The sequence below is a fragment of the Sinocyclocheilus grahami genome, unplaced genomic scaffold, assembly GCF_001515645.1.
Source record: "Sinocyclocheilus grahami isolate Dianchi unplaced genomic scaffold, SAMN03320097.WGS_v1.1 scaffold17.1, whole genome shotgun sequence".
Taxonomy (NCBI): domain Eukaryota; kingdom Metazoa; phylum Chordata; class Actinopteri; order Cypriniformes; family Cyprinidae; genus Sinocyclocheilus; species Sinocyclocheilus grahami.
The window spans coordinates 1,765,762-1,788,882 of NW_015505196.1; the positions used below are offsets into that span (position 1 = coordinate 1,765,762).

Below are 23,121 nucleotides of genomic sequence, written 5' to 3' on the forward strand. Positions count from 1 at the left end.
TTAACGTTTTAAGATTAACAAGTGGTATAAAAGTTGTGCTTTTTTTGTGTTTTGCATTGCCAGAACTATTGCATACTGCAACCGTGTTACTTTAAAAGTGATATGATAACACATTTGTGGTTCAGTTGTTGCTTTTGCAAGAATTGAATGAGGAAATATTTGTATAATATAGAAGCATAGCCTTCCTTCAGCAATTCTTCATATGTAGATATAAAGCTCTGACTATCAAACAGACTCCCTCCCAGCCCTCATAGACGTGCATATCTTTGTCTGCTGTCATATCAAAGCAGAGTCACATCCCTGTGACGTTTCATCAAAGGAATTTTGTAAAGTCAGTGTAAAAAGTGAAATTCTGGCTACTCTGAGAACTGTTATTGTCAAATTGAACCTCTATAACCCAACTAGAGTATTTGTATAGTTTAGAACTAGACTTTAGTGTAGCCTTTGTGATTGTACTGATGAACGTTTTTAAAACCGATATGCCATGTTTTGATTGACCAAGATGATGTGTGCCATGTCACAATAAGTAATATTACTGAACCATTTGCAACTGATATATTTTCACTTAGGATGCATTTACGTCAGTTCATGAAAAAAACATTTATTCTTAGTATGTATTTAGCAAAATAACTTGTTAGATTGAAACCACACTGCTGGAAATGGAAAGACTTTACCTATGTAACTAAAATGTGAAAGCACAGGAGTTATCCATTTCTGGTAATGTGGTAAGTGCAGGCAATTGTGCAGATTCCTGGACATTACACACTGCAAAAAATGCTTTTCTAGCTTAGATCTTTTGTCTTGTTTCCAGCCAATGGGGTAAGAAAAATAATCTTGTTTCAAACAGAAAACAAGATTATTTTTCTTACCCCATTGGCAGATTATTTTGCTTGTTTCAAGCAAAAACTCACTTGAATTTGACTTGTTTTTTCTGAAAACAAGACAATTTTTACTTGTCTAGGAAATCCTTCTTGATTTAAGAATTTTTAGAAATTTTGGCTGGAAACAAGACAAAAGATGTAAGCTAGTTTGCAGTGCAACTGCATTGATGTAAACACAGCTGCCAGGTGACACTTGTTTCTGGATTTGCATTCCAGAACAGTGCGTCTTTTAATGTAGACAGGAACATTGTATATAGCAGCCTGGTCTCAAAATCTGCAAGACTACAGATTTTGGATTAGTTTTGGGTATAAAACAGCCTATGCTATACACATTTAGCTGCAACAAGCAAAGTAGGAAACTAAAAGTAGAATAAACCAATAAGCTAGAAAATATAGAAAACATTTTCTTTGTATTTTCAGAAGTTTGTCTGATTTATACATAAGATACTCTCTTTGCCACAAAGATATCCATATATCTAAAATATTATACAAAAAAATATACAAAAATTATAAGAATCATTGGTTTGCGATATTGAGGTACAATTGACATGAAAAGAATCATTGAATTATTAATAAATTAATAAATTCTAACAACCAATTACTCACAGTAAAGCAGTTGCATACAAATTAATGTTCAAGGCGTTACAAAAAAATTAAACCAGTTTAGAAAGAGGCCCGAATGCCAGTATGCAGTCCTTTTTGGTTTTCAAAACTCAAATGATAGACAGGAAAATCTATACTGTCCCTTTTTATTTCTTAAATGCGCCATAGGTTTGTGTCATTCAACTAGCTGTTTGAGGTGTCTGCACTGGACTTCGATAAAATAAATGTTCTGATGAGGAATGGAGAGAAGAGAAAAAAGGCAAACATGTTTGATGAAGGCATCACTCTCAAGCTGAAAGAGGTTCATAGGTGTGGAAGTGAATGCCTTTAGAACAGGTGATCTTCATCACGGCTCCGTTTAGGCTTTCATCTGTTACCATTCGCAGCATTCCTTCGGCAATCAGAGATGGTCTATAGATATAAACACAGGCACAACAAAATCACATTTCACATTTTTGTCATCTAGCCTCAAACTTATCTTTTCTATGTTCTTGTTGACATTCTTTAACTTCAAATAACTCATCCCTCATGTGTCTACAGAGTGTTTGAGGAAGACATAACATGTTTTATTGGGGAAAAAATTTAAATTTCAGATACTCCACCAACACTAAAAGAATAGTGCGAGGCATGAAAAAAGTGTCAGTAAAAAAGATTTGTTGGGGTGGAGGAGGTTGATTTTGATTCAATTTTAAGTGCACGCCAAAAATTTTGCAAGCAAAACATACGGTTTAATCCACCTTTAATCAATGGGTGGTGCAAAATGAATGTCTAGATCTTCCAGTAAAGGCAAGTTTAAAGGTTTACAAGCAGTTCATCCACTGATTATTTCCTTGCAGCGGTAAAGGTCTGTACTGGAAACAGATTTTTGCCATTATCTAAAAAACACTGTTGGTCTCTGCCCTAGCAAACTGTTTATTCAATGGACTGAATATAACAAACAAAGCTAAACTACTAAGACAATGTAATACAGAAGAAACAGGTAGTTTAACAGAACTCTGCTTACTTGAGAACGCCATACTTGTCCATCCGTTGCTTGAATTCATCTTTGTACTTGACAAACTTGCCCATTGTTTCCTCATGCTCCACAGTGCGAAGGAGTTGGGTGTCCACGAAGGCTGGGCACAGTGTGTTGATCCTCACTCCATAACTGCCCTGTTCAGATGCGTCCTGCCGACAACAAAACGTGTCCAAACACGGTCAGCCTAAATTACACACACACAGCGCAAAGAATGTGTCAACACACAGGGGTGAGAGATCCTATCTGTGAGCAAACACAACTACTCTCTTGGAGGGAAAAAGCTGGGCTGTGCTGGAATGTACCATATTTTAGTGAACAGATTTACATATGGTTCTGGTAAACTTTGCTCATGGTAAACTGGTGAGACAGGATTGATGTACTCACTGCAATGGCTCTTGAAAATCCAATCACCCCATGCTTTGTCGCTGTGTATACTGGCTGGTGAGGAGAATGGAGAAATGCTAGGAGGAAACAAAACAAATACTAATTAAAAAATAAAATAAAAAATGTCATATGTAAATTTGTATACCATATTTTTTTTCCACTAGAATGTAAAATGCAATTTTTTTTAAAGGCACTTTAGAGTATGACCATTTTTGACTAGTCTTTTAAGCTCCAAAAATGCACCATAGCATTCTGAAACCATGCGGTAGATTTGTGAGAGAAGCGGGCCAAATTTCAGAAACCAAATCATTGAGTCAGTGAATTGACCTCGAGAAGCAGATCAGTGAATGAATTATTTCTTTGGATTGTTTTTTTTTCTTTTTCAGTCCACAAATCTGTTCTCCTCCTTCACTCAACAGTTCTCAAGTTACAGCTCACTGAAGGAGAAGATTATTAGGGAATAACGACTAAAATTTCAATGTGTTCCTTGTATCAGACATTTTTTTTAAACAGATACGATCACTATGGCATTGTATGGAAAAGAGCTGCATGAACAATCTGCAGAATATCTAATTTTTTTGTTCCACAGATGAAAGAAAAGTCAGGTTTGAAACATTTTGGAACAATATTAGTTCATGACTTTATTATTCCAGTTGACTGACTGAAGGGTTTTGTAACCAGGGCTGTGATATTAGAGTCTGTTATTTGAAGGGGCAAGGTTTTCATCTTATTGAGACTGTAGCAAAACAAAGCCTGTGAATGATTTCCAATACCTTCGTCATGGAAAATCTCTGGATCTTCCAAGGCTGAGGATTTCTTTTTTTAATTCACACATGAAAATCCTAATGGCTCTTGAGTCTGTTTAAAGTGAAACAGCTCTTTGGAAACAAAGAGCTGATAACAATTTCCTAAACTAATGCTTTAAACTTTATAGGGCAGTTTGGTGCTATATGGACCTATATAAAAATACAACTTTCTGTGGAAATCATCTGCATTTTCCCCTATTGTCTCGTAAAAAAAATAAAAATAATTATATATATATATATATATATGTTAGTGCTGTCAAACAATTAACCACGATTAATCACATACAAAATACATTTTTTTTTGTTTGCATAATGTGTTCTGTGTATATTTATTATGTATATATAAATATGCACACATACAGTATATATTTTGAAAATATTTACATGTCTATATTTAAATTCATATAATTTATATTATAAATAAATATATTTAATATATAAACAGCATATTTTTCTGATATATATACATGCATGTGTGTGTAGTTATACTGTATATACATAATAAACAGACAGCACACATACATACATTATATTATGTAAACAAACTTTTATGTTTGGATGCGATTAATCGTTTGACAGCACTAATATATATATATATATATATTATACAGGTGCATCTCAATAAATTAGAATGTCGTGGAAAAGTTAATTTATTTCAGTAATTCAACTCAAATTGTGAAACTCGTGTATTAAATAAATTCAATGCACACAGACTGAAGGAGTTTAAGTCTTTGGTTCTTTTAATTGTGATGATTTTGGCTCACATTTAACAAAAACCCACCAATTCACTATCTCAACAAATTAGAATATGGTGACATGCCAATCAGCTAATCAACTCAAAACACCTGCAAAGGTTTCCTGAGCCTTCAAAATGGTCTCTCAGTTTGGTTCACTAGGCTACACAATCATGGGGAAGACTGCTGATCTGACAGTTGTCCAGAAGACAATCATTGACACCCTTCACAAGGAGGGTAAGCCACAAACATTCATTGCCAAAGAAGCTGGCTGTTCACAGAGTGCTGTATCCAAGCATGTTAACAGAAAGTTGAGTGGAAGGAAAAAGTGTGGAAGAAAAAGATGCACAACCAACCGAGTGAACCTTATGTGAACCTTAACCTTATGAATCCTTATGAGGATTGTCAAGCAAAATCAATTCAAGAATTTGAATGACCATGGTGTTGGTGTGCTTGACTGGCCAGCAAACTCACCAGACCTGAACCCCATAGAGAATCTATGGGGTATTTCCAAGAGGAAAATGAGAAACAAGAGACCAAAAAATGCAGAAGAGCTGAAGGCCACTGCCAAAGAAACCTGGGCTTACCTCCATACCACCTCAGCAGTGCCACAAACTGATCACCTCCATGCCACACCGAATTGAGGCAGTAATTAAAGCAAAAGGAAATGAACATACTTTTTATTGATCTTATGAAGTATTCTAATTTGTTGAGATGGTGAATTGGTGGGTTTTTGTTAAATGTGAGCCAAAATCATCACAATTAAAAGAACCAAAGACTTAAACGACTTCAGTCTGTGTGCATTGAATTTATTTAATACACAAGTTTCACAATTTGAGTTGAATTACTGAAATAAATTAACTTTTCCATGACCTTCTAATTTATTGAGATGCACCTGTGCATATATATACACACACACACACATACATATACAGTATATTATATATATGTATATGTGTATGTATATATATATATACGTGTGTGTGTCTATACAGTGTTGAATTTATACTTTATCTTTTGTGGAAGGTTATTGGAAAAGTCAAATGGAACAATGTTTCCTTTAGCTTTCAGGCTTTGTTATGATAAACAACATTTACAAGCCGCATCAAACCTAGGCAGCCAAGGACGGCAGCTGAGACAGTATTTACAATTAAACAGTTCTTGTGTGTTCTGGATGAACAAATCTAAGCACAACATTAATGCACATGCAGTGAATAACCCACTTTTGCAAAAAAGAAGGCTCTGTTTCCCCTTCTGGCTGTATTAACATGTTGAAGAGAGTTATCAAGCATTCTTGTCTGTAAACATTTTAATTAAGGGGTAAGATCATCATAAAAACTAAACCAAACATAGAGGTCATCCAAAAAGACATGTTTCCATTCAGCCTGGTTAGGTATTTCTGCATAAATCCACAAACTTTCTCCCTATATGCTCAAAAACTAGGTTCTAGACATAAGACTACTTTTGTAGACTGCTTTATGTATCTGTTCTGTGTAATAGTTTGTGGACAAATTATGATTATATAATTTAGATTATATTTATAATGTTCTATTTTTAGCTACATGAGGTCTGTTTAATTTATAGCACCTGTCTCAGGGCAGCCTAGTTCATTCTTCCACAGTTTATGAGAGTTGCTCACGGCAATAATGAAAACAAGTACAGGTACAATAAATAGTTATTGTCATTAAGAAATTAGTTTCTCAATTATTTTAAAGTTTCTGGTAAATATTTTTATATATTCATCATTAATACTGATTCAGTGCTGTCAGAGGTAAAGGGGACTGAATCAGGCCCATATTTTAACTTAGTCTTAAAGGAACAGTTCACTAAAACATTTAAATGTACTCACCTTCAGGTCATCCAAGATGTAGACGAGTTTGCTCATCAGAACAGATTGAGTAATTCAGCATTACATCATTTGCTCACTAATGAATCTTCTGCAGTGAATGGGTGCCGTCAGAATGAGAGTCCAAACAGCTGAGAAAAACATCATAATAATCATCCAGTAATCCATATGACTCCAGTCCATCAATTAACATCTTGTGAAGTGAAAAGCAAAACTTGTTTGCAAAAAACAAATCGATCATTGAGACATTTAACTTTAAACCATTGCTTCTGACCAAAATATCACTCCATAATCCATAATAAGGCTTCCTCCAGTGGAAAAGTCCATCCTTTGTTATCCTCTCACATCAAAATACATGCACTGACATATTTGTCTAGAACTGTTCTGGACTTTTTTTTCTTTTGATCTGTGCATATTTCTCTCCTGATTTAGATAAGACAACGTTTTTACTGGAGAAAGCAATATTATGGATAGAGGACTCGTATTTTAGTCAGAAGCAGCGTTTCAAAGTTAAAAAGGTGTTGATGGATTTGCTTATTATAAACACACAACTTTTTGATTCACAAGACATTAACTGATGGACTGGAGTGGTGTGGATTACTTGTGGATTATTACTTATTGTTTTTTAGATATTTCCAGTGGAAAAGTCCATCCTTTGTTATCCTCTCACATCAAAATACATGCACTGACATATTTGTCTAGAACTGTTCTGGACTTTTTTTTCTTTTGATCTGTGCATATTTCTCTCCTGATTTAGATAAGACAACGTTTTTACTGGAGAAAGCAATATTATGGATAGAGGACTCGTATTTTAGTCAGAAGCAGCGTTTCAAAGTTAAAAAGGTGTTGATGGATTTGCTTATTATAAACACACAACTTTTTGATTCACAAGACATTAACTGATGGACTGGAGTGGTGTGGATTACTTGTGGATTATTACTTATTGTTTTTATCAGATATTTAAACTGCATTAAACTGTATTAAATGTTCTGACGGCACCCATTCACTGCAGAAGATCCACTGGTGAGCAAGTGATACATTCCTAAATTTCTCCAAAACTGTTCTGATGAAGAAACAAACTCATTTACATATTGGATGGCCTGAGGGTGAGTACATTTCAGCACATTTTCATTTTAGGTGAACCATTGCTTTAATGTTTTTTTTTCTTCTGGTAATTAATGCAATGTACTGTGTGCATGGTTAATCAAACACAATATCAAGCTTCCAGCTTTAGAGGAGAGGGCAATGCAAGAAAAAGACAAATCATGCAAGCAAAGACATGCAAGCAAATCAATCTCCAGATACAGTACAAGAAACTAAATTCCATTAATGTAGTCACAAAGTGAGAGTTGTTCCAATCACAAAGAGGGGCAATTACCTGTGTTACATTAGTTAAAGAAACCTGAGAGACAGTGAGGGAAATAAACCATCCTTTATCCCATCTCTATATATGAGATATTCCCATCTTAGTTGGGAAAGAACAGGCTATTTCAAATCCAAGTCTAAAAACCTGGCTGGAGTGTGTTGGGGGGTTATAACAAGTTCACAGTCAGCCAGGCACAATTCATCATCTAGACTGTGTGCACACACACACAAACACACACACACACACACATATATATATATTTATTGAGATGCACCTGTGTGTGTGTGTGTGTGTGTGTGTGTGTGTGTGTGTGTATACACAAAATAATATTCATATCTTCAAAACAGTGCCCAGAATCAGTTTATCTATGTCTCAATTGCTCAGTGGCACCAAAACACAGGTATTTGATGACAGATGGATAAGCTGATAATAGTTTTGCTGCTGATTTATGATTCCAGGGATTTCTTGGCATCTTTTGGGGTACTTAAGTATAAAGCTGGTGATATTTTTCAGTGGGAACCTGGCTTTGCTGGGCTATTGTTTGAGAAGTCACAGAGGAAGAGGAAGATACGGTTTTAAAATATGAAAGTATGGTATAGGGTGAACAAATCTCATCCTTTCTTGTCCTAGCTTTCTAAATTGCCACAAATGTCTGGGTTTTGGCTTTGCTTTGCTATTGTCTTCTTGACTTGACTTTTTCAAGGTATTGACTTAAAAGTTTGACCAATAGCATGCAGGCATGCTACAACAAAACAAAAACTGCATTTTTAAAAGCAGACACTTTTGTAGGTTAAAGAGTCTATGTTGTGCAAGCTGCTGTGAGACTGCTATTATTATTTGCATTATGGTCTTCTGAGTTCATTTAAAACTGCATTCTTAGGAAAAAAAGGTGTGTCCAAATGACCCATTTTGCAAAATGTTCTAATTCTTTTGCATCTTAATCATCAAGCAAGTCAATCATCAAGTAAGTGCACAGTAGTTATTATGCAATGTATGACATTTTGGCATAATAATTGTGCATGTGTCATTTTTCAACAGTAGGTACAGATCCTTGGCAACAGAAACAACAGCAGCCCTATTAACCGGGTCAGATATGTTTGCTTTAGTGTGAGCAAATATTTGACTCACTCTATAGTTTGCTAATAACCAAAAAAATACTGTTATGTAACCTTAAGAACAACACTTTCTACAGGCTACAAAACATTTAGGCTAACTTTGTCAAAACATGCACATATGTAAGACACATGATAAAGTTATCAGTATCTTACCTGCCATAGATGAAACGTTGATGATAACCCCTCCTTCTTTTCCGTACTCTTTACTCATGTGTTCTAGTGCTAAATATGTCCCCTGTATGACAGATGTCTGAGGAAGACAACAGTTGTGTAAAACTGCTAGCACACAGTGAACAGATGTTTTCTATGAGAGTGAGATTGTTGACATTGACTGGCTATTATGAACAAACACATTATTATACTGCATTATGTCCATTATGAAATCACTCTGCAGAGCATGATTGATTTAAAAGATCTAAATTATTTCATACAGCACATATGTAGGCCTACAAGTGCCATATAATGGTGTTCCTTCTACTTCATGTACTATTGTGAAATCTTTTGGACTGGAGGCAGGGGGTGGAGTATTTTTAGTGAATTTGTAACTCCTATCCTGAAGTGTGGTTGAATGTTGTGCCCTAAAGCACCAAACGTCGTCCACTCTTAGCATGTGTCCAATGATATGAGGTTAAGTTTAAATGCAAGAGTTTGGCATGACCTATCCATTTTTTTTTCTCTGTCTCTTACAGGTTGGATTTCAAGCATAATGATTTTTAACTCACCAAATTTACTTCAATGGTCTTTTCCCAGTTCTTCTCATTGTTGATTCCAGCATTATTGATGACGATATCCAACCGACCAAACTTCTCTACTGTGTTTTGAAAGGCATCTAATGAAAGAAAACCCAGCAGGGTTTTCATTTATAATAAGAAATAGCAATGTTTTAATAGTGCTACTTTTGACAGCAGTACAAAGTGGCTGTGCATTCAAACCAAATGAGCAGTCCTGCTAGTCAGTTCACTAGGTTTTGAAACACAGCCAGTGTCCGTCTGCATGTGCCTTCACCTGACTTGCAGCTGCAGCATTCCACAAAGAAACATTTAATTAAACTCTTAGGTAAGTGTGTCTTTAGAAACAAGTTTAACAGGAATGAACAATCCCTTCACCACCGACCCATAAACTCTTGTCTTGAAGAAATAAAGCAGCCTAACAAAAGGCTACACATTTAGTGTTAAAACTTCACACACACACACACACAAAAAACAGTAACATTCCTCAGTGATGACCTGAGGGCCCATGAATGTCTAGTATGACCTAATTCACTTCCCAAACAATGAGACATTGTTTAGGAATAAGATGCGCTGTACATACAGGTGCGCAATATAAAGTGGATAATTGTTTCGTTCTAAGAAATCTATTTCAAACTGTGCCAAACTAGACAGATATTATACATTTCCTAACAAAAAGGATAAGTAAAAGAAAGTTGTACCTCTAAGTTTTCCCGCGTCAGTCACGTCACATTGGATAAAAATACAGTTATCCTCTCCAAACTGGCCATCTAGATCACTTTTACATTCTTCTCCCACAGATTGGTTCAGGTCTACCAGTGCAACCTGAATTTTCAAAAAGTACATTAATAACGTAATGCTAAAACAAATAATTAAATGAAGACGCAACGATGCATGATGAAATAAAAGATCATCGCCCCAAACAGGCAACTGAACTAGTTATAAAGACGTTTTGCACAAGTTTTCCCAACAGTTAATTGGATTAATCCGCGAAGTCCATTATAAAAAGAAATTTGGCAAAGCGAAACCTTCGCCCCGTTCTCCAGGAGATGTTCCACCCCGGCTCTTCCGATGCCTTGCGCGCCGCCGGTGACCAGAGCCACTTTCCCGTGGACACTCATGCTGCTCACCGCCGAGCGCACCGCGCAATGCTTTATGTAGGTGTACAGTCAGAAGGGGGCGTGTAGATAAGTATTACTACAGTAAACACAGACGGCCAAGTGTCGTTTTACAAACTGACATTTACACCAAAGAGATGATTACTAACAATTTTGTGAGCGCTCCGCGCGTTCGTTCTTTAGTGCCCTCGGCGGCAGTCGAACAGTGTACAAGTACACACACGTGGAGTGAGTAAAATGAACGCACCTAAATGAACAAGAGACAACGGATGCTTTTATAAACATCTTTATTTTTTCAGTCTTTCTCAGAGGGCTCTTCAGTAAACATATGAAAAGAACTTTACGCTTTACATTACAGCGTTTATGTTAACGCAGCCTATTTACTGACAGCCTAATTTAAAATAAACACAAACGTATTTTGTGTTGCAAAATTGTAATACATTTCGTTAGTGTTATAACTGTTCCGTTAGCTATATATACTTGTGTAACACGGACACTGTAAAGTAGTCTAAAAGTGGCCAGAAGTATTTACAGATGTACACAGAAGAACATACGCGCCTCACCTCTTATAATAGCAGCGAGAACATTGACTGCTGGTCCAATTCACACTGAAAATGAAGTATAACATACTTGAGTTCATGCATAACATTTAATAATGTTTGTACAAAAGAAATTACAAATGCTCTTGCATTATACTGTAAATGTCCATGAACTTCTTGTGTCCTTTCCATGATGAAGAAATAAACTTCACATAATGTGCCAAATGCTGATGTCAGATAGTGTTCAAAACACAGCAGCACTGCTCTATTTACTCTTAGGAATGTGTGAGACTAGATATGCTTTGATCATTTGTATGGCACAGTTTTTCAGCAGATACTTTTGAAAAGAAAAGACATTTCACCCAGACAAGGGACAAAAAAAAGGTCTAAGAAGGTCTGGTCCCAGTATTTGAACAGTGTTTATAAGTGAACAGATAATTCTTAATTTCGACAATATAAATATTGATAACATTGATAAATACCAATTCCAAGTACACATTTTCCCATGACATGTTTTTAAATATATTTGCAATACCTTAGGGATATCTTCAGAGGCAGAATTAAATATAATTCTCTTTTAGTATAATTTAATAATGTCTATTCAGAATTCATAGTTATACAATCACCATACATGCAGTCAGATTAGTTTAAAACCACTCTAATTATGTTCATAATAATGAATCTCATTTACATTTTTTTCGCATTACATTTTTTTGACTGAGGACTTGTCTCAGAAAACTCATTGACTGCAACATTATCCTAACAAGCCCTCCTTGAATTTATTTCTCCATCCATGAATTTGCAACACATGTGTGACATTATTCACTCCCAGCCGCATTATATTGCCGTGGCATCATTAGTTTGAAGTGAGCAATGGTTTTCGAACAATACGGCTTTTGTTTGAGGAAAAACTTGAAGGATGGTTTCAATTTCTTAATGGGTACTGACAGTACGCTACCCATTAAAGTTTTCAAAATGTGTTTCCTTGAAGCAGTTAATGTTAAGGTGTTCATATAGTTGGCTGTAAACACAATTGTCTTCTTTGCTGGTTCAGGGTCATTCTTGAGATTTAGCTCAGAATGTTTTTGGCCTGGATGCTGGTTTCTAGAGCTGGTCAACAATCAGGTTGGGACAAAATGTTCGGGGACACATTACTGCTAATAAAAACTAGGTAACTCTTCCTTATAAAATAATCAATATTAGTAGTTTGTGTTTGGATATCTGTATAATATACATTTCTGCTCTTGCACTCTTGCCATTTTTCAATAGATGTATATCAAAAATACAACACAGAACATTGGCAATAAAGCTGTAAGACAACAGAGTCGACAAAACCAGTGCAAGACACGCATATGTCACTACGAGGGGCTGTAGTCACTATTGGACTGTGTTTCTGTGTTAAACAGGTGTGTAGAAGTGCTGACCACTTTTGTTGTGGGACAGGTGTGTCAGAGGCCCTACGGATACCTATCCATTGCATAGTGAGTGCAGTGTCTTCGTATGGGTGTATAACACAAACAAACTATTGAAATTAACCACCGGTCCTTGACATCACAGTTTTTCATAGTCATTTTAGCATAGATCTTGGCAGGAAACATCAGAGTTCATTGATGCAGCTTTGCTGTGTTACAACCGTACCTCCCAAGGTGCAACACGCCATGTTCCATCTATGGCTTGTGCACGTCCTCGTGACGTAGGATTTTGTAAAGGACCCAATAGAAAATATTGAAAAACAGGAAGGCCAGTGGGAATCCGGCACGGGACACAGTGTCGATCTTCTTGGCTCGGTCGATGAAGAGTTTCCTCATCTCCTCATGACTCTTGCCGGCAGTAAGGGTTGGGTCAGAGGGTGTTGTGGCCGCATTATTAGCAGCTTTGGGCACGGCTCCGTCTTTCCCTGCATTGGGCGTGAAGCTCAACCGGCTCTCCTGCACATCCTCCTCCTTAGAAAAAGGATAGGATACAGAAAGAGAAGCAATCAAGACTCTAGCACTCCTACATTCACTGAACCTGTTGCTTCCCTTTTAGGAAATTCTGTGATATAAGATAATAATGTGAACAATAAATGACAGTATTAGCACTTAGTTTTTATAATGTCCCTAACATTTTAAATGATTTATGGGGAGTTTCTCCCTTACTATTGCATTGCTAGCCAGCAAATGTTAAACCTCAGTCAAAGTAAAATGTACAAAAATACATTTAAATAAAAAAAAGTCTTGATTTGCAAAGATAATTCGCATTTTCTTCTGTTGTCCACGATGATTTCAGACAAATATAGAAGACTTTGGTGGAAAAAGGAAAATTGTTTTGGTAGAACTTGAAATTAAACCCATAAAACACATGCTTTAAAACACAAGTCTCTTATGCTCACCAAGACTGCATTTATTCGATCAACAACACAGTAAAAACAGTAATATTGTGAAATAATATTACAATTTAAAATAACTGTTTTCTATTTGAATATATCATAAAATGTAATGTATTCCTGTGTTAGCCATGCTGAATTTTTAGCAGCCATTATTCCAGTCTTCAGTGTTGAAATCTTTCTGCTCACACTTTATTTTAAGGTCCAATTCTCGTTATTAACAAACCATTAACTACAACCTTTGCCTCAATAAACTCCTAATTTGCTGCTTATTAATAGTTAGTAAGATTTAGAAGTTAGAAAGATTTAGGCATTGGGTAGGATTAGGGATGTAGATTAAGGTCATACAGAATATGTACTTTATAAATACTAATAAAGAGCCAATATGTTAATAATAAGCATGCAAATAAGCAGCTAGTTAATAGTGAGAATTGGTCCCTATACTAAAGTCTTACCATCTTTCTATATTTTTGCAGCATATTTTGATTTGCTGATTTGCTGTATAGCACTTCCCCCCATGCGTATGTTAAATTTATTAACCTAAATGTATTAGTATGTAGACATTTACTTCCATAAAAGTTATTTTATTATAAATTGAGGCTTACTGTAAAAAGTAAGGTTCTAAAAATGGAAACAATCATATAACACTTATATCATATGAATCCATAATCATATGATTCATAAAATACTCAAATGGATGTTTTAATATTGACATTATGATCACTACTTATCTGAATGTTAAAATAATGTGACATACTGTTTCATGAGGGCTGAACCTGAATGAACATGGACACATGATAGGGAAGTTGAGTGACTGTATAATGAACTCATCGGTCAAAGGCATGGACAGAGATGAAGTGCTGTGCTCTCTCTTTACCCTGTCATTGGATTCGTCGAGTTGGCCCATTGATCCGTAAACTGGCTCGGCACTGCGTAGGCCATTGATACGACGCAATGACTCGGTAAGCTCCTCATCAAATGTTTGATCGAAAGGCTTTCAGCACAGCAGGGGGATCGAAGAGAGAAGGAAACACAAAGCATGCAAACTAATAAAATATAATGGCTCTCCACATGCAGGATATCATGCAATGTAAATAAATAAATAAATATTAACCAATAAGTGGCATTCAAAAATAATAGTATGGGCATGTAAAAGAAATGAAAATCCATAAAAACAAATGTGTAGGCCTATTATTCTGAAATCAAGTGTTTTCATCTCAGAATGCAGCAACCAATATTGTGGCTGTGCCTAAACTGCTTGCCCATGCATTTTACAATGTCCTTTGAACTTAATGCACCTTTTTCTCTCTGAAAACTGTCAGAATATTCCATTGGCTAAGCTTCATATCATGAAGTCAGTAATATTCCAGCTCCACAGTGCCAGGGGAAACAACATCCCTGGCCACGTGCAATATTATGTATATAAACATACCTAAATATCAGTCTGGCCTTTGTACTGTTTAACAGGCTTCTTCTGCCTTGAAATAATGCCATGAAATATGTTTGGTTAGTTGCTAGCTATGCCATAAGGATGCACTGAATACTTCTGTCCTCTAGAAGGCAGTGTTGTATATGTGTAGGCCTAACAGTGTAGTGGGTTGTGTGATTCCAGTGTAAATGACTCTAGTTGATTATTTCAACTGATAGATGCAAATGACTACATTTTACTGTGTTATATAATCAACCACATATTAATAGCCATATAACAACATAATCAAATGATAAACCAGTGTTCATTTCCAACCTTACATGTTTTTCAAACTTAACATCATTACTCCTAGCATCACATCAACTGAACATGCCTGCCAAAACATGCACATTCAATCCATTAAACTGTGTGTTTAGAATTTATCTGAGCAGAGTCGAAAAGGCGCAGAAACTCTGTCAGTATCCCAATCATCTGCTTCACTTACTGTCAAGTGACAGTTTCCCTCAAGGGGTAAACTTCTTCCCTTAGGATTTCCAAATGTACTTTTTGTTTTAGTGCTGTGAATGCTATTGGGTTCTCTTCAGAAGTGATAGGCCTACTGACCAATTAAATTTGTGTGACCGTTTTCTCTTTTAAAAGTGTTAGAATATTTAATTTGCTTTATTTTTATTATATGATATTATATATTATTTAGCCTACATATTAGAAATAATATTTCATTTTTACCCTATCACAATGTTTTGAGAAGATATGTAGTCTATTGCTGTGGTCCTATTTGGATTGTATAATATTTAATGTAAATAAATATGTTAATGTGATAATATGATAATGTGTCCCAGATTATCTGCTTATGAAGTAAATTGTCATGAAGTGAGTGGTTATTGCCATTAATTGAACTTGACAAAGAATGTGTCTGTTTCTGACATTTTAAAGAAATTGTAATCTTTAAACCCTAAATAATACATGTGATTCCAAACAAGTCTTTGTTGACACGTTCTAGATAATCGGCTCTTTGGGATTTGTCAATGAATTTACAATGTAGTTTACATCGTTGCTCCAGTAGGAGGCGACAAGTGGCTGTCTTTATAAGTGAATCATTGAAAAATGTATTTAATCGGTTCGTTCAAAAACGGTGATTCATTCAGGAACGAAACAAGCGACTGAGTGAGTCATTGAATCATTAATTGAATCGATTAGCTCAAAATAGAGAATCAAACAACAACAGCGTTTTACTTGGTGTTGCAACGGTCCTACTGTGGCGTTAAATGGAATTATTTTCTTTCACAGAGTAAGAACAAAGAAAGTTAATGACAACATTATTGTGTCTGAAATGTAAGTTCTTCCCGTAAGAGTGGGCTTGGCCATTTGTAAATTTAATGTGTCTGCTTCCGGTGTCACCTGCTTCCAGCTATTTTTAGCTGTACAACATACCTGGTTTTGCAGCTTGATATTTCACACTGGTGTGTCTTACCATTATTTTAATGTATTATCCTAATTATGAACACACTGGTTTGTAGTGCAAACCGTTTTACCGTATACTGCACTTTGTTATTCTTCTCGTTGTTTCCCTACAGCGGCTAATGAACCAGAAGTCTCGCACATTGACAGAAAATAGCTTACTTCCGTGTTGAAAAATAAGGTGGATAGACCTACAAGCAGTCATGTTTGCAGTCATGTTGTTTTCCCAAAGCACTTCAATTACTTGCGTCACTCGGCGTGCGTCAGCACTCATATAAACACTTGCTTCGAAACTTTTCAGTCCATACCTTGCCAGACTTCTTCCTGGCTTTCCGTCGGAATCGTAATAGTTCTTTGTGTTGCCGTGAAACAAAGTTGACTGCAGCATACTCCAACAGGGCAGAAAAGACAAATAACAAGCACACAGCCATCCAGATATCAATTGCCTTCACGTAAGACACCTGCACGGCAGAAAGACACAAACACATCCGATCTCACATACTTAGCCTTTGCCTTTTCATTCCAGCCTGCATAACAACAGCCCAGTCATTTTATTATTGAACAGCATAGGGATCCGTCAGACTATTGTCCTTATCACAGCTATGAATCATAGATAATTCTCTGCCAGGTGAAAAAATAATTTTTTTCTGGAATGTTTAATTGTGTTACATAACTCAATGTAGCATTTATGAGTTTTTAATATGCAATACACACTGCATGCCAGCTTTCACACATGGATGCACTTTGCACATTTCACTCTGAGCTGCATTAATAAATGATAACTGAGAATGAATGGCAGAAAAAGAGATGTGTAGAAGTGCTAATAGAACTTACACCATTATACTGACCAGCGATTCAGCATCTTTGTTACAAATGTGAATAAGGGTCTTGTTTTAATACCGTATGCACTCTTACCTTAGGTAAGGATGTCCTGGATCCAGAGCTCTGAGTTGTCATCGTGAGCACTGTGGTGATTCCCAGGGCAACACGGGCAGGAGCGGCATCCATGTTGATCCAGAAGGAGACCCAGGACAGGATGACGATGAGCAGGCTGGGAATGTACATCTGGATCAGGTAGTAGCCCATCTGTCTTTCCAGGTGAAAACGTACCTCGATGCATGTGAACTTGCCTAGCAGAAAGAAAAGTGGACAGAGGGTTTTATAAAAAAGTTTTATTTTATTTTGTTTGCTTTAATGCTTTGCTATATGCTAAAATTATAATAATATACACAACTACTGTTCAAAAGTTCAGTAAGATTTTTTTTTATGTTTTCATAATGAGTCTCTTATGCTCACCAAGACTGCATTTATTTGATAAAAATAATACAGTAAAATAAGTTTAATTGTGTTGTTGTTTACAAATTAAAACAACTGTTTTCTGCTTGAATACATTTTAAAATGTAATCTATTTCTGTGATGGCAAAAGGCAAAGCTGAATCTTCAGCAGCCAGTGTCACATGATCCTTCAGAAATCATTGTAATGTGCTGATTTACTGCTCAAGAAACATTTATTATTATTGTTATCAATGTTAAAAACAGTGCTGCTTAATATATTTGTGAAAACCAAGATACGTTTTTTTCAGGACTATTTTATGAATAGAAAGATAAAAAGAACAACTTTTATTTGAAATTAACAATGTAAAAAGTGGTAACCTGCAACTGTTACCTTAAAGGTAATAATCACTTTTATACAGTGTTTGAATACAGTTGTGTGGCCGCAGTGTGTGAAAAAAACCAGCCTATAATGGCAAAAATCCACCTATAATCCGGTAAAGTCCCCTATATTTTTAGGGATCAATACCAACGCTTTGTGCGTGAATGTCAGCTCCACTTGTAAAGTGGCATCCTTGTTTAAAAAAATATTTGAAGGGTATATATGTTAAAGGTGTAATAGGTGATTGTCTTCAGAAACATTTTTTGTTATGCTGGTTGAAAGTCTCTTCACATCCCGATAGCAATCATTAAGTTAAGTGATCTAAATGTATTCATCTGTATTTATATATTCTGTGGAAGGCGTAGGACCAAGAAATGTTCGTCCAATCAAAACGCTCAGTCCGAGCGTTTTAATAAGCTTTCCTACCTACCTCCGATCGATATGATCCCTACACAGTGTTCATTGCTCCCTCCTCACTGAGCGGGGGAAATACGTTGAAGTTTATTTCACTTCGGAACATGGGCTGGAATTGGGAACCGCTGATGTAGCCTATTGTAGTAATGTTGTCTGTGAGTGAGCTTATATGCATTCAGGGGGCGTGGCTTTGGACGGCGATTGCAGGGAGGGTGGGACATTCGCTTTCAGTGCTATCAGGCTAAAGTTAGCATTTTCCAAGATATCCTATTGCGCCTTTAAGTATATCTCAATATCGCAAATTATAAATTTTAAACATTTTCAAATTTTAGGCTATTTAATATAAAGGCCTTTTGGAGAAATTAACACTGTGACAAGTGGTATCCTGCAACTGTTACCTTAAAAGCTTTCTCTACCTGATTGAATCCATAAAAATTAGCTTTGTTGCCATAAGTATTTAGGCTGATTCAGTGATGTTAATATTTTAGACATGAATAAAAACAATACATTTCCTATTTGTTACGTTACAATGTTACTCAAATGTAGGTGAAATATCACAAATATCACAAATACCTGTTTTAGTAATAATGTGTAAATAAGGATGGCATTGGTCAGACATTGCAAAACCATAATGTCTCCAACAGAAAGTGTGCTCATTTAAAAGTAGATATTTATTTCATGTGTGGTTGGTGAAGAGGCATTACAGACGGTTACGTTAAGTAGAGAGCACCTACTTAAAAGGTCTGAGAGCTTTCAGCTGCAGTCTGTCTTTTTTGTTCTCTGCTACTGAGCCTTTTCCTGTCTCAAAACAAATTTCTGCGAGGCTCGTCTTTCCTGAAAAGCAGGGAGATGGCTTTCATTATTTCTGTCTCTTTTGTTCCAAAGTCCCTGGGAGATTTTTGCTTGGTAATATTCCACACTGCCCTGCTCTCTAGCTGGAGTACACTTGGGGAAAAATACACTTAAACTCAATAAATGAATGAAATATCTAAGCCTATAAATGTTAGTTTATTTAGAGCCACATAATGTTTGCTTAAAACTACATATACATGCAATATTTAATATGTGCCTAAACAAGTAGTTGTTAAGGAGTTGTGTAAGAGTGTGTTTGACGCAGAAATGTTCCCTCTGGAATGTAACCTTCTCACTCTCAAACACACACAGTAACGCAAACACACACTTCTAGTCTCCTCGGGAGTTTGGATGGTTGGAGCTGTCAACACTGTAGTTGAGGTGACCTGAGAATAAAACCCCTGAGAGACTAAGTGAGAGAGGTGAGAGAAACAACAACAGGAGGAAGAGGAAAGGGAAAAGAACAAAAACCAGGAGACAGTCTGTGTTATGGAGCCTGACAGCACCTAGCATTCACAGGACAGAAGTGGGATGTGCTGCAGACCCAGGAAACAACACAGCAGAATAAACCATCCTGGGATATTGCAGTGGAATGTATACTCATGTAGACTAATGGATTTAATTTACCTTTTTCTGAGCCGATTTATATATATTGGTGCTGTCAATCGATTAAAACAATTAACTAATTAATCTCAAATTATTTTCTGATATTAATCGCGATTGAATATACTAACATTACATTATAATTGAGAGCTATCGATCTTAACATTTATAAGACTTTAAAACTTCTAATTTAAGTGAACTTAAAACAATCTTTACACAAACACATTATAATAAATGTCATATTTACCTGTGCCCTTTAGCAAGGAAGAAATATACAGAAATGTAATAAAGCTATCAAACACTAAATTCTAAATTAAATATAGATAAATTCTTTTTTCTTTTGTTCTTTGATGAAGAGACATCACAGCAGCTGGGTTATTAGGTTATTTGGCTGCTATTACTTTAAGAGCTGCCGCTACTGAACGTGACGTGGATCTGACACAGGCTACAGCGCATGCCACCGTATTTGTGCGTGCAATTGAAGAGCATTCGCTACGAGTACAGTAGAATGGCTGACAGGGCAGAAAAATTAGTTTTGACTGATATATGGCCTGACAACATCTCATCTGACCGCATTTCACTGATGTTCTACTGGAGCTCCTTGTCACCTGTACCGTTTCTGCACTTGTTTGACTAGCGCCTGGCGCTGAGATGAAGTTGAAGTGCACGTCTAAAAAGTCTCCGGTTTGAAGTGGTTGTAAAGATGCTCTGCATCTAAATTAATGCAATTTTTGCCAAGAAAAGAGACCGAAGCAGCAGTTGTGCGTGGGGTGGTCAACCCTAGCTCCACCCCTGCGTTAATTGCGTTAAATATTTTTAATGCCATTAATCTGGAAAAATTAATCGCCTGTGTTAACACGCTAATTTTGACAGCACTAATATATTAGTGCTGTCAAGCGATTAATTGCGATTAATCGCATCCAAAATAAAGGTTTTTGTTTACATAATATATGTGTGTGTACTGTGTATATTTATTATGTATATATAAATATACACACATGCATGTATATATTTAAGAAAAATATGTTATATTTGTATATTAAATATATGTATATATAATATAAATTGTATACATGTAAATATTTTCAAAATATATACTGTATGAGTGTGTATTTATATATACATAATGAATATGCACAGTACACACATATTATGTAAACAAAAACTTTTATTTTGGATGTGATTAATCGCGATTAATCACTTGACTGTATATATATATATATATATATATATTATAAGCAGTAGTCATAATAACAAGCTCAATTTGGTTTTACAGTGGTAATCTTTTTTTCTGTAGTGAGAGAGATTGTTCATTAATCATAGATGTGTTTTTATGTCTTAAACACATGAATGTCTGTCATATATTGAATGTTGTTGCTTGTTGATTTACATACTGTATATCCTAATCAAGCTGGCTAACATATATGAGGTTTTGCTAAATTGTGTGAATGATTTCAAATAGTGTTAGAAAAATCAGTTAGATATGTTGCAGTCATATGCCATAATTTTCCATCAAAAGTGTGTGCAAGAACCCACATTATAGCCCACTTGTACCTGCCAAAACAAACAAACAAAAAAACGTATTTTTGGAGCTTGGCAGAGATTAATTTTTAGTGCACTGCTTAATTTACATACTTAGGAAACCCAAAGGATCCTCCATCTTTTCACTGACGGGCTTGTTCTGCAGTAGCTCAGGGATGAAAACCCACTGTGACATCACTAAAGCTGTGCCATGTGGTTATTTCACATCCTTCATGACTCAACTGACAGAAGATGCGGGAGCTCTGAGCAAATGTATGAGTGTGCAGACTACATGACAGAGCAGGAAGTCTTGTGTGGCAGAGGAGGAAATGTGTGAGCAATCATGCAGAAGGCCCTGTGTCCATCCTGTCACACTAGAGAGGGGAGATCACATTTAAAGAAGTGTTAATGAACCGATGGTGAAAGTAAAATGTCATTGTAGTGTTTAAAGGATAATGCGATTTTTAACATCTATTGTGCCCCTGTACCCTTTGGTATAAAAACCTCAATGTCATCGAGGGCTGGTTGTATGAGTAATAAGATTCATTATTCTACTTGCTTATCTAACAGATCCCAGACTTATTTTGCAATGTGTAACACCAGCATATAAAACAGTGTAGTATATTTTCATAATGTGACAGACTGACAAATCTGTGGTCTGTCAGTGAATTGAAAGATGTTGAGTATTGAATTATTGATTCCTTACTATATAAATGTAACAGAGGTATGGTGGTTTTCAATCAAGCAGAGATGCCTGTGGCCAATATGCTAAGATATCGACATATTGTATGCTGGACAGTGTGAATGAATACCTCTAAAATGCATTCAAACAATCAAATTGAACTATTCAGCTCCACAGTACAAACCAAACTGAGCCAGCATCATATTACAGTTGTAATCTCACAAAATGCAGATTTACTACCCTGAATTATTTGCATCATACTGTGGTGAACTACCCTTTTATTAGTGCATGAATTGTAGTATTAGTACAGTAATGTATTCTTTGCTACATACATTTGCAGACTAGAGTGGCTTTTTGTCTTGAGGGATCCTTGCTCTTATGCTCTCTCCACCAAGGAATACTCACTCAGTAAGGGGGCCTGAAATAGGTGTTACACCCCTGATGAAAAATATTGTTGGACACTATTGAAGCCAGAGACAGAGCCACTGTACTTGAGAGAAAATCAACTATTTTGTCAGCCCTGATTACATTAGTTATTTGATCTGCTTTGATTGAAAAGTTTGATAGAACAGCAATAAACATAACAGTTTACCAAGGTTTCTTCTCCAGAAGCCTTTTTAAAAGGTTGCTCTGCTACAGTGTTTGTTTGCAGGCTTGGACCTGTGGCCTTTATTGCAGGTGTATTAAGAAAGATCAACAAAGAATTGAACAGTAACTGCCAAAGAGGGAGAGATGAAGAGAGAAAAAAACAAAACAAGAAAATGGGTTAGACTTCAGTAGATGGTAATTGCTTTGGACTTTATACTCATGATGTAAGTAAAATAAAACAACATGAGTGACATTTATAATAATAATTATTTTCATGTGAGTTCATGGCTCTAAATTGCATAGCACATAAGACACATATTATCACATATTACATCTGTCACATGGTTGAATCCTTTTATATATATATATATATATATATATATATATATATATATATATATATATATATATATATAT

The 23,121-nt window shown here is 35.8% G+C and overlaps 2 protein-coding genes across 2 annotated transcripts in view; both read right to left on the reverse strand.

The window, feature by feature from the left end:
* Nucleotides 1-1,338: 1,338 nt before the first annotated feature.
* LOC107552502 (15-hydroxyprostaglandin dehydrogenase [NAD(+)]-like) lies at nt 1,339-10,602 on the reverse strand. The gene is made up of 7 exons (XM_016234402.1): nt 10,510-10,602; nt 10,183-10,306; nt 9,476-9,582; nt 8,907-9,003; nt 2,887-2,963; nt 2,488-2,651; nt 1,339-1,895 (listed from the first exon to the last, which is right to left on the reverse strand). The coding sequence occupies exons 1-7, from the start codon at nt 10,600-10,602 to the stop codon at nt 1,772-1,774; spliced, it is 786 nt and encodes a 261-aa protein (XP_016089888.1). The 3' UTR covers nt 1,339-1,771.
* A 1,076-nt stretch (nt 10,603-11,678) lies between these two features.
* The window catches only part of glra3 (glycine receptor, alpha 3), a 31,647-nt gene continuing 20,204 nt past the window's right edge, over nt 11,679-23,121 (reverse strand). Inside the window, exons 8-10 of the mRNA XM_016233820.1 lie at nt 17,306-17,520; nt 16,699-16,851; nt 11,679-13,081 (exon numbers count right to left, since the gene is read on the reverse strand). Coding sequence (XP_016089306.1) covers nt 12,806-13,081; nt 16,699-16,851; nt 17,306-17,520 — 644 coding nt within the window. The 3' untranslated portion in view covers nt 11,679-12,805. The remainder of the gene's footprint in view (nt 13,082-16,698; nt 16,852-17,305; nt 17,521-23,121) is intronic.

Excerpts from the sequence above, each read along its gene's own strand:
- LOC107552502 (XM_016234402.1), bottom strand. The coding sequence starts at position 10,602 with ATGAGTGTCCACGGGAAAGTGGCTCTGGTCACCGGCGGCGCGCAAGGC. Across the intron at positions 9,004-9,475 it reads AGACCATTGAAGTAAATTTG|ACATCTGTCATACAGGGGAC; the intron begins GTGAGTTAAAAA and ends TGTCTTCCTCAG. Across the intron at positions 1,896-2,487 it reads GACAAGTATGGCGTTCTCAA|ACCATCTCTGATTGCCGAAG; the intron begins GTAAGCAGAGTT and ends TTATATCTATAG.